This window comes from Malus sylvestris, chromosome 2 (genome assembly GCF_916048215.2).
Source record: "Malus sylvestris chromosome 2, drMalSylv7.2, whole genome shotgun sequence".
Lineage (NCBI taxonomy): Eukaryota > Viridiplantae > Streptophyta > Magnoliopsida > Rosales > Rosaceae > Malus > Malus sylvestris.
Window position 1 is genome coordinate 9,525,066 of NC_062261.1, and position 17,618 is coordinate 9,542,683.

At 43.5% G+C, this 17,618-nt stretch overlaps 1 protein-coding gene and 1 long non-coding RNA gene across 2 annotated transcripts; both read right to left on the bottom strand.

Annotated features, from left to right (window-relative positions):
* Positions 1 to 157: 157 nt before the first annotated feature.
* LOC126604230 (aspartic proteinase nepenthesin-1-like) lies at positions 158 to 1,620 on the bottom strand. The gene has a single exon (XM_050271390.1). The coding sequence runs from the start codon at positions 1,610 to 1,612 to the stop codon at positions 269 to 271; it is 1,344 nt and encodes a 447-aa protein (XP_050127347.1). The 5' UTR covers positions 1,613 to 1,620; the 3' UTR covers positions 158 to 268.
* A 10,839-nt stretch (positions 1,621 to 12,459) lies between these two features.
* Positions 12,460 to 13,674, bottom strand: LOC126604344 (uncharacterized). The gene is made up of 2 exons (XR_007616577.1): positions 13,040 to 13,674; positions 12,460 to 12,956 (listed from the first exon to the last, which is right to left on the bottom strand). It is a non-coding gene; the product is annotated as an uncharacterized LOC126604344 (long non-coding RNA).
* Between the last annotated feature and the right edge of the window lie 3,944 nt (positions 13,675 to 17,618).

The window sequence follows — 17,618 nt, forward strand, 5'->3', positions numbered from 1 at the left end:
GATAAGGAAGATACGAAGACCGATCGCGCTGAATTGCTTCGCTTTGTTGTAGATCTTGTGTTTGTAAGCACCACTAGTTGAATAAAGGAACTGCTAGCTTCAGCTTCTTTCAGTTTGATTCTATGATAAATGTCGAATTTAAGAATAACTAGGCAATAAACCGAACATACAAATGTCTTTAAGTGTTATTATTGTTATTATTCTGCTAGATTTTCATGATCGGCACATATACATACCAATTATTAAACCCTAATTATACTGTCAATCTTCAACAATCTTCTTCAGCAAAGTGCAACATCCTTGCACCAACGTCAAACAAAAACTTATAATTAACCTGCTGAACCGCGCCCACGATGCTTGGCAAGTTTTCACTAGTACCCAGTGACAATATCGTCATGCATAACTCACTCTTTTTTTCAACGACTGTGAAGAGTGACGGCTTATGCACCTCCATATCGCCGCCCTCGAAGTGAAGCATCACTGACGGTGCAGTGAATACTGTATGGAAGTCGTAGCAAAGGTCAAAGTCGTCTCTCGCAGTTTTCGGAATTGGTTGCCATTGGTACATGTTGTAAAAGTAGTCCACCACAGCCTGCCTCAAGATCTGGAACGCTTCGTCGACGATAAGACTGTACGGAGCCCCCGTATCAACAACCACCCCTCCTCCCCCTAGCTTGAATAAGTTCGGATCGATGGGGAGAAGTTGTCCGTTGAGGCTTATACCATTTAATCTCACGTAATAATGGTCGTCTGGACCGCCCAAAATTGGTGTGCTACGTACATTTGTGGCACCTATAATTTTTGCATCGTCACCAAAATGTAACAATGATGGGGTGGCCTCAAATTGTGGCGCTAGGCAATAGGAAAATCTTAGAAGGGTGAGTTGTCTTAGAATACTTGTGGGATGATCCCTCCCTAACCCCATAATCCCGATTATCGGATTCGGATGATCGTCGTCACGGACGCTGAAGATTATATTGTTCACCAGTCCTAACCCAAACGCCAATGGGACATCTTGTTGCCCTTTCTCGGATAAGAATGTAAATTTCTCAAATCCGACCAAACCCTCAGTGGTAGTACGGTCAGCATACTCTAAAAGATAGGAACAGCCACGGCCGCGAGGGCTGAGGAATGGAGGAACACAAAGCGGGTGATTATAAGGCAGGACTCTTGACGAGGATGATTTCCTGAGGTCGAAGCCTGGCAATGGCGTGACGATACACTTTCTGCATTCTGCAGACTGAACCCAGGTAAAAGCACTACCGGTGTCGATTGCCAGGTTGGCTACCTGTGGAGGTGTGCCGATGGTGATCACTGTGTAAAAGAAGTCACTGAATGCATGTCTAACGTAAGACCTTATGGTGTTTGGGACCAGTACTGGTGATGATGAATTAGGGTTCGTGATCGGTTGAAATCGATGGGCTCGAGATTTCGAGACTTGGATTAGTTTTTGGTGTTTTTCAAGTAGGGTGAGGTTTGGTGAAAGGGTGGTGAACATCTTGATGCTGAAACCTTGTGCCTTGCCTCCCATGCTTGTTGCAAACATGAGGAAGGCTACTAGACCAAGAGAGAAAAGTAGAATGTTATGAGACATTTTTCTCATGAGGCTCATGGTTTTGAATGATCTGATGATATATTTTGTATTGTGATTTTAAGTGTGGACTCTAGAGTACTATTTATAATATGAAAAATGTGATAAAATTGTTGTCGGGAAATATGATTTTCACTCTTTTATTCTTTTCACTCTCCTGTTTGTTTTTAACTCAAAAATAAATCAATGGAAAAAAAAAACAAATACAAAATGCACAAGAAGCTGGAGAAATTTTTAATTGTGACGAAAACATGAGTGGTTCATCACGTGTTTTTATGTAAATAGTGAGAAATTTTATTTTTTAAGTTATTAACTTTTTAACACATATATCATACTATTTGTATAATGACACGTAATTTACCATTTCATGTGCCGATCACACTAAAAAATCTCTCGAGAAACGGATCTTCGATATGATATGTGTAGTGGTGTTAGGTGTAACCATTTCTGCCAGTGGAAGAAGTTGCACGTGAACATATACATTCTAAGACATTGGGATCTGACACGCTGAGAGATTGCAATTTTAGGGTTACCGTATATGTGGTTCTTATCACCAATTTAGTGGAGAAATTAAATTAAATTTACAAAAGTGATGATATTTTGACAACAAATGTGTGAGTTACTAAATTAAACTTTGGGATGCACTTTGTAGCCTTTGTTCATACACGAAATTAGAACATATATGAATTAAAGGTTTTCATAAATTAGTATGGCCAGCTGCAAAGAAGATAGTGGAGGTAGCTATGCTCCCAAAAGTATGTAGTTTGGGACTCGATTAATGTTACAGATTCTAATTAGAAGATGGTTTCTTGCCGATTTTCAATTACCATATGAAGATTGGTGTAACTTGTAAGTTATTGAACCAGGGTAATGCTAGGGAGCTTCAATCTATAGACTAAATGATGTGTAAACAATAAGCATGAGCACGTTTATCAACGCTTAAGTACTAATCCAATCTTCAAATTTCATATCGTTTAGCTTACAAAATTTTGTCTACAAATTTAGTCTTCCTAATATTATCCTATTGAACCTTAACAACTATGATTGACATTTGTATATAGCAAATTCGTTAATCACAATTGGGCGAACAACAAAGCATGCACACCCTAAGGTGCACCAAGGTGCACCTAAGCACCAAGGTGCACCTAAGCACCATTCTTTTTCTTCGGGATGAGCACTTGCGGATCTTCTTCTCGGTTACAACTTGCAGATTCTCTGTAGTGCATTATCATATGAAGAAAAAATTCACACATAACAATGACACGCCTCGATCCCGATATTCCCTGAATACCAGGATAGGCATGTGCTGGCCGACACCCGAAAGTGATGAAAGCCATTTATTGAGTGCAATTGCTGAAAACAAGAGATAGATAAGACTTATAAATATAAAAGAATAATGAATATGCATTTAAGGAACGTATTCAGAACAGACAACTAACTAGAATACTAAAAGAAATAATATAAAATTGAATGAACAAAAGAATGGGTCCTACATCAAGAGGACTCAAAGATGCCGATGCAGAAGTGTCTGGATGCTGGGATTGTATACCTCGATTCTAAGTCCTAAAGGTGGGGCAAAACAAACATGCGTGGACCAAGTTGATATATATATATATATATATATATAGTAAAACAGTTATTAACGTACTAACCCCCAGGTTTTATGAAAACACATATATAATGATAAACATAGGTTTTCCGAAACCTAGCATGCTGTGCAATGTCTCAAAAGCATAACTTATATATATAATAATCACTAGTGAATTGTCCGATAACCTCCAGGCCCCATGCCGGCTCCCCGTCTCTGAGCAGACAGTCAGAGGAAAATGCACTTCAGGCCCCATGCCGGCTTCCCGTCCATGTGCTAAATAGCCAGATGAAACACACTTCAAGCCCTATGCCAACACCAAACCATCATCCGGGACGGGCCGGAATCTATCCCTACCTCCCGTAGCAGAAAAGACCACTAAGTAAGTACAAAACCACTGAACATATATATCTTGAAAAGCAACTTCATAGTATAAAGTCATCCATCATCTATACTATAAAGAGGTATTCGAAACATATTCTAAATATCATATCGTCATCCATCGGATATTCTACAAGAACATGGGTTATAGGAAAAATAGTAATAATTCAAAATAGCCTCAGTAAGCATGTTATCTCAAAGCGTTTCATAGAACATAATCATTAAATTATGTTTTTCCATGTATGCATTTCTACTATTAAAACATGCATTTTTAGAAGGGGTCCACTCACAATACTTCGCCGCCGATGAGCCACACAACTAGCGAAGACAGAAACGCCACTATAATTGTCTCTAAGCACATAAAGAGTCCAATAAATAAAACTATATAATAGCAATCGAATTTGAAAAAACGGACATTGGAAACGGATTCAGAACATCGAATTACCCTAAGAAGGGTCCCGGATAAATTTCGTAAACGTCAATAAAATATTTCCTGAATATTCTCCATAAAGGGTTTTGGGCCGACTAGGGTTTAGGGTTAGGACTTGGGTTAGGGTTAGGTTAATGGGTTAGAGAATTAGGTTGATAAAAGGCCTAAGGTAAATAATTGGGTTTAGAGTTTTTAAACTAAAAGGGTTTATTGGGTTAGGCCCTAGGTTTTAGGGCTTAAAGCCCTGGTTCAAAAGGCCCAAAGGCTTTTAGCCTAAGGATTTCTGAGTTCAACAAGGGAGCGGGTTGAAGGCCCTAATTTAAACATGGCCCAAAGGCCTTTATAATTAAACAATTAAAATTAAAACAAAATAAAAGAAAAAAGGGTTTGGGTTGGGCTCGGATCTAACGGGCCTAAAGCCCCAGTTCTAAATGGCCTAAAAGGCCTGGGTTTTCTGGAATGTGGGTCGCCGGACCCATTCGAAAGAGAAAGCCGGATTCGGAAGGAATTTACACAAAGTTTAAACGGCCATAACTTTGTCAATACTTAACGAAATCAAGTGATTCAAAAACAAAAATTGTAGCCCTCGAAGAGACGAAGAGAATGGTACCTCACAAAATGTATAACTCGCCGTGATGTGGCCGAAAAATGCCTCGAAAGCCTCGGAGGTGGCCGAAAACTTAGTAAAATTCAAATGAGTATAACTTCTTCAATACTCAACGAAATTGAGTGAAACAAAATGGAAAGTTGTAGTTATAAGTGAGGCAAAGAGATTGATACCTTGCATGCTGGACAACGCGTTGTATTTTGGCCGGAAATTGCCTCGAAAGTGGCGGTCTGCGTCGGAGCTCGTGTACGGGGCTTCATGGTTCGACTTCCAAGATGCCAAGACTATGGTTGAGTTCGTAGCGACGAGATAAAGACGATGGTGATGTTGAAATTGTGATTTGATGATGATTTTAGGATATGGGTTATGAGTGTGGCACGGTTAAGGAGAAGAAGAAAGAGAGAGTGACGGAGAGTGACGGGAAAGAGAGGGAGGAAGTAGACCAAAAAAGGGATGGCCCCACGTGGCACACAATTTAACACCAAAAACAATTTTAAAAGAAAATTGTTTGTACCATACTTGACCAATCCCGAAACTACCGAGCACCGGCCAACGCTATACTGTCAAGGACCCAGAAGAGTTCCCCTCCGACCAGGAGGCCAATCACTACTCGACACATGTCAAGATTAGAAGCCAATCAGAGCGCAGCACGTGTCAACATCAAGAACCAATCATAACATGACACATGTCAATGTGACAAAGCTACAAGTTTTTCTATAAATAGGGGTCATTCCCCCACAATATTGCCTGATGCCATTTTGTGTTAAATCATTCACAAGAACTCACTAAATTGAGAGCTTGATCCTTTGTACTTGTGTAAGCCCTTCACTACTAATAAGAACTCCTCTACTCCGTGGACGTAGCCAATCTGGGTGAACCACGTACATCCTGTGTTTGCTTCTCTGTCTCTATTCATTTATGTACTTATCCTCACTAGTGACTGAAGCAACCAAGCAACCAAGCGAAGGTCACAAAACCTGACACTTTCTGTTGTACCAAAGTCTTCGCTGATTTTGTGCATCAACATTTGGCGCCGTCTGTGGGAAACGACACTTATTCCTACTCTCTTCAGCTGTGTCAAGCTGGTTTCTATCATTCGTACACTTTCTTTTGATCAGGCATCCCTCTCCAACATGGGAAGCGAAGGAAGCCACAGCACACAGAATGACACCCCCCTTGCACATAGTGCGAAACAACGAAAGAATGAAGGAAAACGAGTTCTTCTTCAAGCTAAAGTCGATGAGTTGGAAGCTCAGAACAACAAGATAGCAATGAGGAATGAGGTCCTCCAGGAGCAATATGAGAAGCTCTTCGAGACACTCCACGAAGCTAGGCAAGCTCAGACACGCGAGCTTGTTGCCCCCGTGGAAGTCAACCATCAACTGGGTGCCCTCCAACATGGAGGGTCACATGCATTCGACATAGATATCCCTGATAGGGAACAGATTACCCCTCGACTTGATAATCAACATGAGGCTTCTCTTAACCCAGTTGCTTCGACCCGAACCATGAGAAGTGGAGGGAGACACCTCTTTGCTGAAGGGGCAGAAGGATCGAAAGCCGTCTTTCGCGATTGTCGGGATTTCCTGAAGCAACGTCGAGAGAATTCCATCCATATAAGCTCAAATATCAATGACCCAAGGATTTCTGAGAGACTCGGTCCCCTGCCACTGCCCGAGCCGGCCACCAATTTGGGGAAGGGGCAACAAGTCCTAGAGAGACATGAGGGTACAGGGGACTCAGAGGTGTTCCGACAGACATACCCTGGAAACCAGTACAACGAGTCCAGGGAAAAATCACATGCCTTTGATCAAACCTTTCTAATTCCAAGAGGAGATGGAGATTTACGAAAGAAAGCTCCAGTGGCACATAACTCCGCTCAGGACCCCTTTGTCCTACAACTTCTTGAGGAAGTAAACAAGTTGAAGGCTGAACGTCAGGCTGAAATACCTGACTGGAACCAACCCAGGCCTGGCCCTCTTACAAGGAGGATCCTCAACACCCCCCTTCAAGCAAAGACAAAGCAAAAGCTTGGCTTGCAACTTTATACTGGAAAAGAGGACCCGATTGAGCACCTTAACCTCTTTGAGTCCACCATGGCATACCGGATGCACACCGACGAAGAGCGATGTCTTCTCTTCCCCTCCACCCTCTCTGGCGGAGCTCTAAATTGGTATTGTCGTCTTACACCTGAGACGGTAGACTCATTTGAGGAATTGAGGAAACTATTTGTTTCCCAACACATTTTCCAAACCGATCGCTTGCACTCTGCAGATGACCTGTACACTATCCGCCAGAAGCCAGACGAGTCATTACGTATGTATGCTGGCCGCTTCAGCCATGAATACTCCCGGTGTGCCGAGGCAGACGACAAGACTGCCCTCAAAGCCTTCACGGCAGGCCTACGTGATTGTTTCTTTAAATACATGATCAATGCCAATACTTGGAAGACTTACTCTGAGGTGATGGCGCAGGCTTATAACCATGCCTCCGCCGAGGCAAAGACATATCAGGAGAAACCCCCTACAACCATCCTTTATCAACAAGTGGGAGGTGGAAGCCAGACTCACCTAAATGAGAAGATCTCGACTTTCCAAACAGCAGTGGCACCTCCCCATGCCTTGCATAATGCTTCGCCGAATCAACAGACATATCAATTTCAAGGCAAGAGGAAGGATTTCCATCCTCACCACTCTCATTTCAGTAAAAAGAGTAAGGGACACTATCCCGATAACCAAGGGTATCGCCACAATAACGCTCGCCCCCAGGCAGTCAATGCAGTGGGTCAAACCCGCGTCAAGATGCCCCCTACCCCAAGGTATGAGACATACACGCCCTTGAATGCCACATGCGCGGCCATTTACCCCAGCATAGCTCACCTGATACCAAAGCCAAAGCCGAGGCACCCAGATTACACGCCCCCGAATAACGCGGGCATGTTTTGTTGCTACCATGAGCATAACGGCCATGATAGCGAGAAATGTATCATCCTCCGTGATCGTATTGAAGCTTTGGCACGAGAAGGAAAAATTGATCAATTCCTCCTTCACACTCAAAGGGATAACCGTAACCAACGCCAGGTGAATGTCATATATTCCATAAGCGGCGGCACACCCATATCTGAATCTTCCAATAGGGCCATGAAAAACAGTGAACGAATTCTGAGGCCTGGTCACCAAGTGTTTCACGTGGAAGACATCAGGGGAGGGAAGTATCAAAAGCCTAACTGGGATCCGATATGTTTCTACCCTGAGGAAGAAAGAGGCATCATCTACCCTCATAACGACCCATTGATCGTGGAGGCTCACATAGCCAACTTTGATGTTCGACAAATCCTCGTAGACACAGGGGCTTCGGTCAATATCATGTTTGCCGAAGCTTTCAGGGCACTCAGTGTAGCTGAACACTTGCTCGATCGCTCGATTTCTCCTCTGATAAGCTTCTCCGGTGATATCGTGCAACCCTTAGGGAGCATACATTTACCCTTTACTATTGGTACAGGCCCTTACACGGCTACCATTACCACTAACTTCCTAGTGGTTGACTGCCCAACGGCATACAATGTCATCTTTGGGCGCACAGGCATCAATGATCTCAAGGCTATGGTATCCACGCATATGCTGTTGATGAAATTTCCAACCCCTCATGGCAACGGCTACATCAGAGGAGATCAGCTTAGTGCACGATCATGTTACAACACTTCAGTTAAGCAACAACACTTGCCCGGACCCAAGGAAACCCTGTCTGTACATGACCAAGTCACAAAGACCAGCCTAGATGAAGCGAACTTGGATCTTCCTGATAGCAACAATCAACCCGATGATCCTCGAGATGACTCTTTCACCCAGCAAGCCCAACCTGCTGAAGAGTTGGAGAAGGTACCTATCTCAAGAGATTATCCAGATCGCATGGTGAAGATTGGCACCACATTGTCACCACCCCTTCGGTTAGCATTGATATCTTTTTTGAAAGAGAACACTGAAGTCTTCGCCTGGTCATACGAGGACATGCCAGGCATCTCTCCCGATGTCATCTGTCATCGTTTGAGTATTGACCCCAAGATCAAGCCGGTGAGACAGAAGCGAAGATCTTATAACGCTGAACGATACGAGGCAATGAAAGCAGAAGTTGAAAAACTCAAAGGCATAGGCTTTGTCCGCGAAGTCAATTACCCGACATGGGTAGCAAATGTGGTCTTTGTTAAGAAAAATCCGACCAAAGAAAGTCTTTTGCTTCAAAAGGTCTTGTGGAGAATGTGTGTTGACTACACCGACCTAAACAAAGGGTGTCCGAAAGATAGCTTCCCTCTTCCTCTTATTGACAGACTTATAGACTCTACGGCCGGGTGTGAACTCCTGAGCTTCATGGATGCTTACTCAGGATACAACCAAATCCTCATGAACCCTTCGGATCAAGAACACACAGCCTTCACTACCGACAGAGGACTATACTGCTATAAAGTCATGCCTTTCGGCCTAAAGAATGCAGGAGCGACTTATCAGAGACTAGTCAACTCAATGTTCGCCGAGCAGATTGGGAAGAGCATGGAAGTTTACGTTGATGATATGTTAGTCAAGAGCAAACATGCTGACCAACACATCACCAACCTATCTGAAACTTTCACTATTTTGAAGAGGTATCGAATGAGGTTAAACCCCAACAAATGTGCCTTCGGCGTAGGCTCTGGCAAATTCTTAGGTTTCATGATTAGCCAACGAGGCATTGAAGCTAATCCCGAGAAGATCAAAGCAATCCTCGACATGAAGGAACCGGTAACTTCAAAGGACATCCAGAGCCTTACTGGCAAGGTGGCAGCCTTAACCAGGTTCATTTCTAAGGCCACAGACAAATGTGCTCCCTTTTTTAAAGCACTTAAGGGAAGTAGGAAGTACATTACATGGACTGATGAATGTGCCGAGGCATTCAAAAACCTCAAGGAGTACATGAGTAAAGCCCCTCTACTCTCCAAGCCCGAGGTAGGAGACATTCTCATTATCTACCTATCGGTATCAGCTTCAGCCGTAAGTTCCGTTCTCATTCGAAAGGATGGGAATATTGAGCGACCTGTCTACTACGCTAGCAAAGCCTTACAAGATGCGGAGACACGGTACTCTAACATTGAGAAATTGGCTCTGGCATTGGTCATGTCTGCTCGAAAACTCCGCCCTTACTTCCAAGCGCACTCCATCATCGTGCTTACCAATTATCCTCTTCGACAGATACTCCAAAGTCCTGACACTTCAGGGCGAATGATCAAATGGGCAATAGCGTTGGGTGAGTTTGACATCTCCTACCAACCAAAGCCAGCTGAGAAGGGCCAAGCAGTGGCAGACTTCATTGCCGACTTCACATATCCTGTTGACATTGCTTCTACACCTGAAGCAGTAGCTTCATTACCATCGGAAGCTCAGAAAGTAGAATCAACGACCTCAGCATGGAGTCTGTATGTTGATGGCTCATCCAACCAACAGGGCTGTGGAGCGGGACTAGTCTTGACTACGCCCGACAAAGTAGCAATGGAGTATGCTCTTCGTTTCAAATTCAAGGCATCAAACAATGAGGCCGAGTATGAAGCCCTTCTAGCAGGATTACGTTTGGCCAAACACCTCGGGGTTAAACAAATTGATATTTTCAGTGACTCCCAATTAGTGGTCAACCAGGTTACCAACAACTTTGATGCTAAGGACAGCTCCATGGCAGCATATCTTGCGCAAACACAACTTTTGCTCAAGCACTTCCACTACCAGATCACCCAAGTTCCTCGAGCGGCAAACAGTCATGCAGACGCCCTGGCTCGCCTCGCCTCAGCTGTGGAAGACAAGATTGGAAGAAAAATTCATGTCGAACTGTTGGCAACACCAAGCACCATGGCCGCAGAAGTATGCAACTTACAACAGGGGGATAGTTGGATCACCCCGATCTATAATTTCCTTGCTCATGGCATCCTCCCAAATGATAAAGTCCAGGCTAAGCAAATTCGATACAAGTCTACCCGCTACCTGATCATCAATGATCAACTCTATAAGCGAGGTTTTAGCCTGCCATACTTAAGGTGTCTTACGCCTGCCGAGGCGGAAATCGTCCTTCGGGAAATACATGAGGGAATCTGTGGAGATCATGCTGGATCTCGGTCCCTAGCACACAAGACTTTTCGCCAAGGATATTACTGGCCAACACTCCACCAGGATGCCATCAAAGTATCCCGCTCATGTGACAAATGTCAACGATATGCGGCTATTCCTCATTCCCCTCCAGAGCCTCTTACTCCTATGATCAGCCCTTAGCCCTTCGCCCAGTGGGGACTTGATTTGATCGGCCCAATGCCGGCAGGGAAGGGCAAAGTCTGTTACGCAGTCGTTGCAGTGGACTACTTCACAAAGTGGGCCGAAGTAGAACCCTTGGCAACCATTACTGAGGCAAAGATAGAAGACTTCGTGTGGAAGAACATCCTTTGTAGATTCGGCATTCCCAATGCGATAGTTACTGACAATGGGCGACAGTTCGACAACAAGAAGTTCAGGTTGTTCTGCTCTAAGTTCAACATCAACTTATGCTTTGCCTCTCCAGCTCATCCCCAGTCTAATGGACAAGTTGAGGCCATCAACAAAATAATCAAGCGCACTTTGAAAACCAGCTTGGACAAAGCTAAAGGCTGTTGGCCAGAATTTGTACCCCAAGTTCTTTGGTCATATCGCACTTCATATCGGACTTCAACAGGAGAAACTCCATTCTCACTTGCCTTTGGCACAGAGGCGGTTGTCCCTGTTGAGCTCGAGCAAGCAACATTCCGAGTCCAGAACTACATTCAAAGTGAAAATGACAAACAACTCACCCTCAACTTGGATTTAGTCGAGGAACACAGAAACCAAGCTCACTTGAGGAATGTCGCCTACAAGCAGCGCATCTCCAACTATTATGACTCTAGGGTCAAGCCTCGCTCTTTCAAAATAGGAGACTGGGTCTTAAAGAAAAGATTACTCTGCGACAGAGTCCCGAGTGAAGGCACACTTAGTCCAAACTGGGATGGACCGTATGAAGTCATTGGCATCAGTCGCCCTGGCTCTTACACACTTAGAAGCTCCGATGGCAAGACCCTTGGCCATCCATGGAACGCTGATCACTTGAAGTACTACTACAAATAGACTCACGATGTACAAGTGTTGAGCTATAGCCGTTCGGCATCCTATGTAATGAAGGCCATTTGGCAATGAATTCAATAAAGAGGTAATTTAGCCAACTCAGCCCTCACTCTTTTACATTCATAGCAAGCGATGCCGGAACCCTTCTCAATCAGAAAGCAATCCGTCTTCCACAGTCACTACAAAACAAGCAAATGAAGACTGTGTCAAGCGCCAAAAAAAAAAAAAAAAAAAAAAAAAAAAAAAACAGCTTCATCCAAAAAGCTTCACCCGAAAAGCTTCACCTCCAAAGCTTCACCCACAAAGCTTCACCTAAAAAGCTTCACCTCCAAAGCTTCACCCACAAAGCTTCACCCAAAAAAAAACTTCACCCGAAAAGCTTCACTTAAAAAAGCTTCACCTACAAAGCTTCACCTAAAAAAGCTTCACCTAGAAAGCTCCCTCTACATACTTTCACCATCAAAGCTTCACCATCAAAGCTTCACCTAGAAAGCTTCATCTACAAAGCTTCATCTACAAAGCTTCACCATCAAAGCTTCACCATCAAAGCTTCACCTAGAAAGCTTCACCTAGAAAGCTTCAACACCAAAGCTTCACCTACAAAGCTTCAACACAAAACCTTGCTCCAAATAAACAAATTTTGTTCACAAAACCCAAGATGCCCTTGAACTTGTACAAAAACACTTGGGTAAACATAAACATTTTTTGTTTTACACCCACAAGGGCCCAAAATTTTCCTTCTTATTTATTCACTTATATATGTTCCCAAACATATTATAATAGATCCAACAACAAGCCAAAGTCCCAAGTTTCATAATGGACAAAAGTACAAGCAATTCATCAATAATGAAGGTGCTACAAAAATTGGAATCTGCCCCAAAATAGAAATCCAACCCAAGAGACTTTTTCTCTCTCTCCCTCTTCCGCCTCCTTTCATCTATCAAATTTCTGCAACCTCTGCTCTTCTCCAATGGAGCTGAATTTTGGACACCCTATAGTTCTTGAGCATATGAACAACTTTCAAGAAGGAACCATTTCTGTTTGAGCGACGAAAATTAAAGTGTTGAAGCTCCAAACATGACAGTCGGATTCTTGCAGATTTCGAAGCTGCTGTGATGTTTCGAAGATCTGGAAATATTTAACCATTAGTTCATTCTGAATTTTTGATATGTTATGAAAGAGACGATGAGGAACAACTTCAATGAAGAAAGCATACCGATCTGAACAAGAGAAAATGGAGTTTCGAAGCTCACAACAAATCTGACGGGTTGACAGAAAAATAATAACCAGTCATTCATCATACCTGGATTTCTGGAGTTATACTGCTCCGAGGGATCTCAAATTTGGATATGTTGTAGTTCACAAGCTGAGGAACAACTTCGATGAAGAAAGTATGTTGATCTAAGCAAGAGAAAATGGAGTTTTTGAAGCTCACAACAGGTCTGACGTGTTGACAGACAAATGATGAACAATCACTCGTCGTACCTGAATTTCTAGAGTTGTACTGATCTGATGGCTCTCAAATTTGGATATGTTGTAGTTAAGGAATTAAAGAACAACTTTCATGAAGACAACTTTGTGATTCGAGCTACAGATGATGGTGTTATATTGAAAACCAATTCAGGTTGTTAGGGGAAATGAAAAACAATTCCACCAAAGAAACATCATTATGATGTTTCATCATTATGGTGTTTTCATCATTATGATGCTTTCATCATTGTGATGCTTCCATCATTGTGATGCTTCCATTATGATTGTGATGCACCAACGGTTACACCCTCTATCATAGCAGTATGTGTGTGTATCTCCCTATAGTCATCATGTGCAAGACTATCGTAGTCAGATGGCTTTCCATAAAACAGCTACCAACCGTTACACCTTCTGCAATTCCACTTATTCGGGCCTAGCAACCTTCATAAACAAAATATATGAAGCAAAAGTCCGGGGCTACCACTTAGAAAACAAAAGAATGAAGTTTTGGTACTTACGACATGGACTATTAGCAAGACACCTCATTCGTCAACTCCCTCGACTGAAGACTTGGGGGACTCCCACCATATGCTACTGCACCTTGATACTCGGCAGTCTCACATCCACTCAGTGACTTGGATTTTTCAAGTCTCCAACCGAGAAGTTTTCCTCACTCGGGAAATTAAGGGAACACTACCTCAAACTACATGCTTCACTCACAAAGCTTCAACAATACAGGTTTCAACAAAAGCAAAAATTCAAAGAACTTTATGAAGAAGGCTTTGGTGTATTTAACACAATATGTTGAAATGAAGCAAAGCTTATTTATTAATATTTTCGATAAGCCACAAATATGTACATATACATGAGTCAAAATAAACAAACAAAAGGGAGCCTTCACAAAGGTTGCTTAGGGGAAGTCTCAGCAGTCGGTAGAGCCCCAGAAAGAGAAAGCACCGGAGGGTGGTTATCCGGAGCCTCAGTACTTGACAAAACCCCAGAAGGAGGAGGCATTGGAAGTTCATCATTTGAAGCTTCATTACCAGGTACAGCCCAAGAGGACGAAGGCAATAAATGCCTTTGGAACAAACCCACAAACCGCTGATGATCAAGTAAAACCTTACCATCAGATTCCTTCATCTGGTCAAGCTTCATCTTCATGTTTGTAGCATAGTCATGGGCGAGCCGGTGCAACTGCTTATTCTCATGCTTGAGCCCTCTAATCTCCTGTTTGAGACTCATCACTTCAGCAGCCAATGATTCAACTTGGCGGGTTCTAGCAAATAGGCGTTGGGCCATATTAGACACAGAACCTGCACACTGAACACTAAGAGCCAGAGAGTCCTTAACAGCCAACTCATCAGACCGTTTGGAAAGTAGTCTGTTATCTTTAGGAGTGAGAAGGTTCCTGGCCACCACTGCAGCGGTCATATCATTCTTCATCACAGAATCCCCAACGGTAAGAGGACCAGTAGGGGATATGAAGGATGGGCGCCATATGTTGTCTGGAGAAGGCGTGGCTGTCTCTTCTCCAAGGTTCAAGTCAAAACGACGGTCGGATGGTCCAGACATTTTCAAATGTGTTGAAGAAGGAAGAGGTCAGACAAATCAAGATCTTAGAAGTGCAAGAAATGAGCTTCTACTGGTAGAGATTCAAGTGTGCTGTGGAACTTAATGCCAACCTCTATAAAAATCTGCACTCGAAGGAGCTTCAGAAATCGAAGAGGCGTTTGCTTTCTCAAAAGCTGGGCTGCTCAGAGACCACGAGGGCCGATCTCAGAAATCGAAGAGGCGTTTGCTTTCTCAAAAGCTGGGCTGCTCAGAGACCACGAGGGCCGATCTCAGAAATCGAAGAAGCACCTGCTTTTTCAGCCTCGTCAGCACCTGTCACATGCACACTCAGCTTTGCGGAAATTACGGGCAATCTGTCGAAGATTTCTGGTGAAGTAGAAAGCACGTGAATCTTACTGTTCAATCACCGCTCTCCATATGCACCATCAACTCCTCGGGTACCACATATAACTTTGTCAAAGATCTCTGACAAAGTTTAGGCACGAGAATTTCGAAGTTCCAGCTACCCTACTATTACCCATAAGGGTAAAGGAACAGCACCACTGCTTGACAACTGGAAAGTCCCTATGTGTGTCGACCTCCGTGTTTTGCGGCAAGACAGGTTGGCAAGAACGTCCAACCTTTACTCACATTCGAGAAAAGACTCCCAACATAATTACTTTCTCAAAAACCGGAGTAGCACCGCTTTCCGAATCTCGAGAGTCAGATCCTCGACGGGATTGCTTGTTCGAAAACCGAAGAGGCACAACTCTCAGAACTTCGAGAGCCAGATTTCCTTAGATAAAGCTTGTCTGTAATCTTCACACGTAACATCAGCTTTCCAGATACCACATACCACTTTTTCAAAGTGCTCTGACAAAATTAAAACACGTGAAGCTGGCAGCTCCCACTACATTGCTGTGACCAAGAAGGGTAAAGGAATAGCATTACTACTTGTTATTGGGAAATCCCTATATACATTGACCTCCCTCCTCAACGGACAGGCAAACCTGCAAAAATGCTCAACCCTTTCTCGCATTCGAAAAGGCACCCTCAACATAACCTCTCGAAATACTCAGCTTTATTTCCCCCCGATAATACCTCAGCAAATAAGCCACACCAAGAACAAGAGTATCTCATATCATCAGGGTCGAAAGCAAGAGTATCCCATATCATGCTTTCTCCCTGTCTTTGTCTTTGTCCTTGTCCACACCTGCAGGACAAGGAGAAAGAGAACAGTCAGTCGGAACCTGAAATCAAACCTCCAATTTGGAACTGACTGCCTGGAGCCTTTGCCTGGTTGCTTACTTAGCATTGCTCTCGAGTCCTCATCCTCAACTGCTGTCAAGGTCACGAATTCCACCGGCAAATGCCTCATGACAGTTGATCAGATATTGGCTCTTTACACTGAAGCTGCCAAGCGTGGATGAGTCACTATGAAGGAATGTTCTGAAGGACCATTTAAATGCAAAGGTTGCACACCACTTCTGCCATGCAAAAGATTGAAGCAGAAGGTTCAACGGTGAGCTGAAACAGATCACTACAGCACGACACCTTTCCATACCACATTTATTATTCCGTCAACAGCAAAAGTATCCCATATCATCAAGGTCGAACGTACTCTAGATTTGATGGACTTGTTTTGACCCTCAAATTTTTGAGTCGGCCTTATACTCTGAAGGGCACCAGAAAACCCTCCAGCACAGTTCAAGAATAAGCCTGTGGAAAGTTACTTCTTCAAAAGCAAAAGTATCTCATATCATCTCTTATCCATTTGCTTCTCCTTATCCTGGCAGTTGAATGAGAGACAAGGAGAAGGAGAACAATCAACCGGAAGCCGAAGTCAAACCTCTGATCCTGGGTTGCTTACTTGGAAGTTTGACTGCTTACCTTGTCTGTCACCTCTTTCGGCAGATCTCCTAGCTCGGCGACTTGGGGGACTCCTACTATAGGGTTTGTATCACACTTGACTAAGCCCGAAACTACAACTAAGCTTCAAGTGAAATTGATACATTACCTTGTGCGTCAACATCAGCTAAATACACCATTCCCGGATGGAGGAAAAGTACTTCCAGAGAAGGGCAGATGAAGATCAGACCACACTTCGGTACTTAGAAGTTTCGTGATTACTCAAGGGATTGGATCTTGCAAGTCCCCAACCGAGGAGTTTCCCTCACTCGGGAACTTAGGGGAGCACTGTTTGTACCATACTTGACCAATCCCGAAACTACCGAGCACCGGCCAACGCTATACTGTCAAGGACCCAGAAGAGTTCCCCTCCGACCAGGAGGCCAATCACTACTCGACACGTGTCAAGATTAGAAGCCAATCAGAGCGCAGCACGTGTCAACATCAAGAACCAATCATAACATGACACATGTCAATGTGACAAAGCTACAAGTTTTTCTATAAATAGGGGTCATTCCCCCACAATATTGCCTGATGCCATTTTGTGTTAAATCATTCACAAGAACTCACTAAATTGAGAGCTTGATCCTTTGTACTTGTGTAAGCCCTTCACTACTAATAAGAACTCCTCTACTCCGTGGACGTAGCCAATCTGGGTGAACCACGTACATCCTGTGTTTGCTTCTCTGTCTCTATTCATTTATGTACTTATCCTCACTAGTGACTGAAGCAACCAAGCAACCAAGCGAAGGTCACAAAACCTGACACTTTCTGTTGTACCAAAGTCTTCGCTGATTTTGTGCATCAACAAAAATAATACCCAAAACAAAATGAAATTACATTACTTTTAGGGATGGGGTTTTACATAACAATGTATTACTAGACGTAAATGCCACTTGATGTGAAGATGCATCTTTAATCAAGATATTAAAGAAATTTAGAAGCTCAAAGAG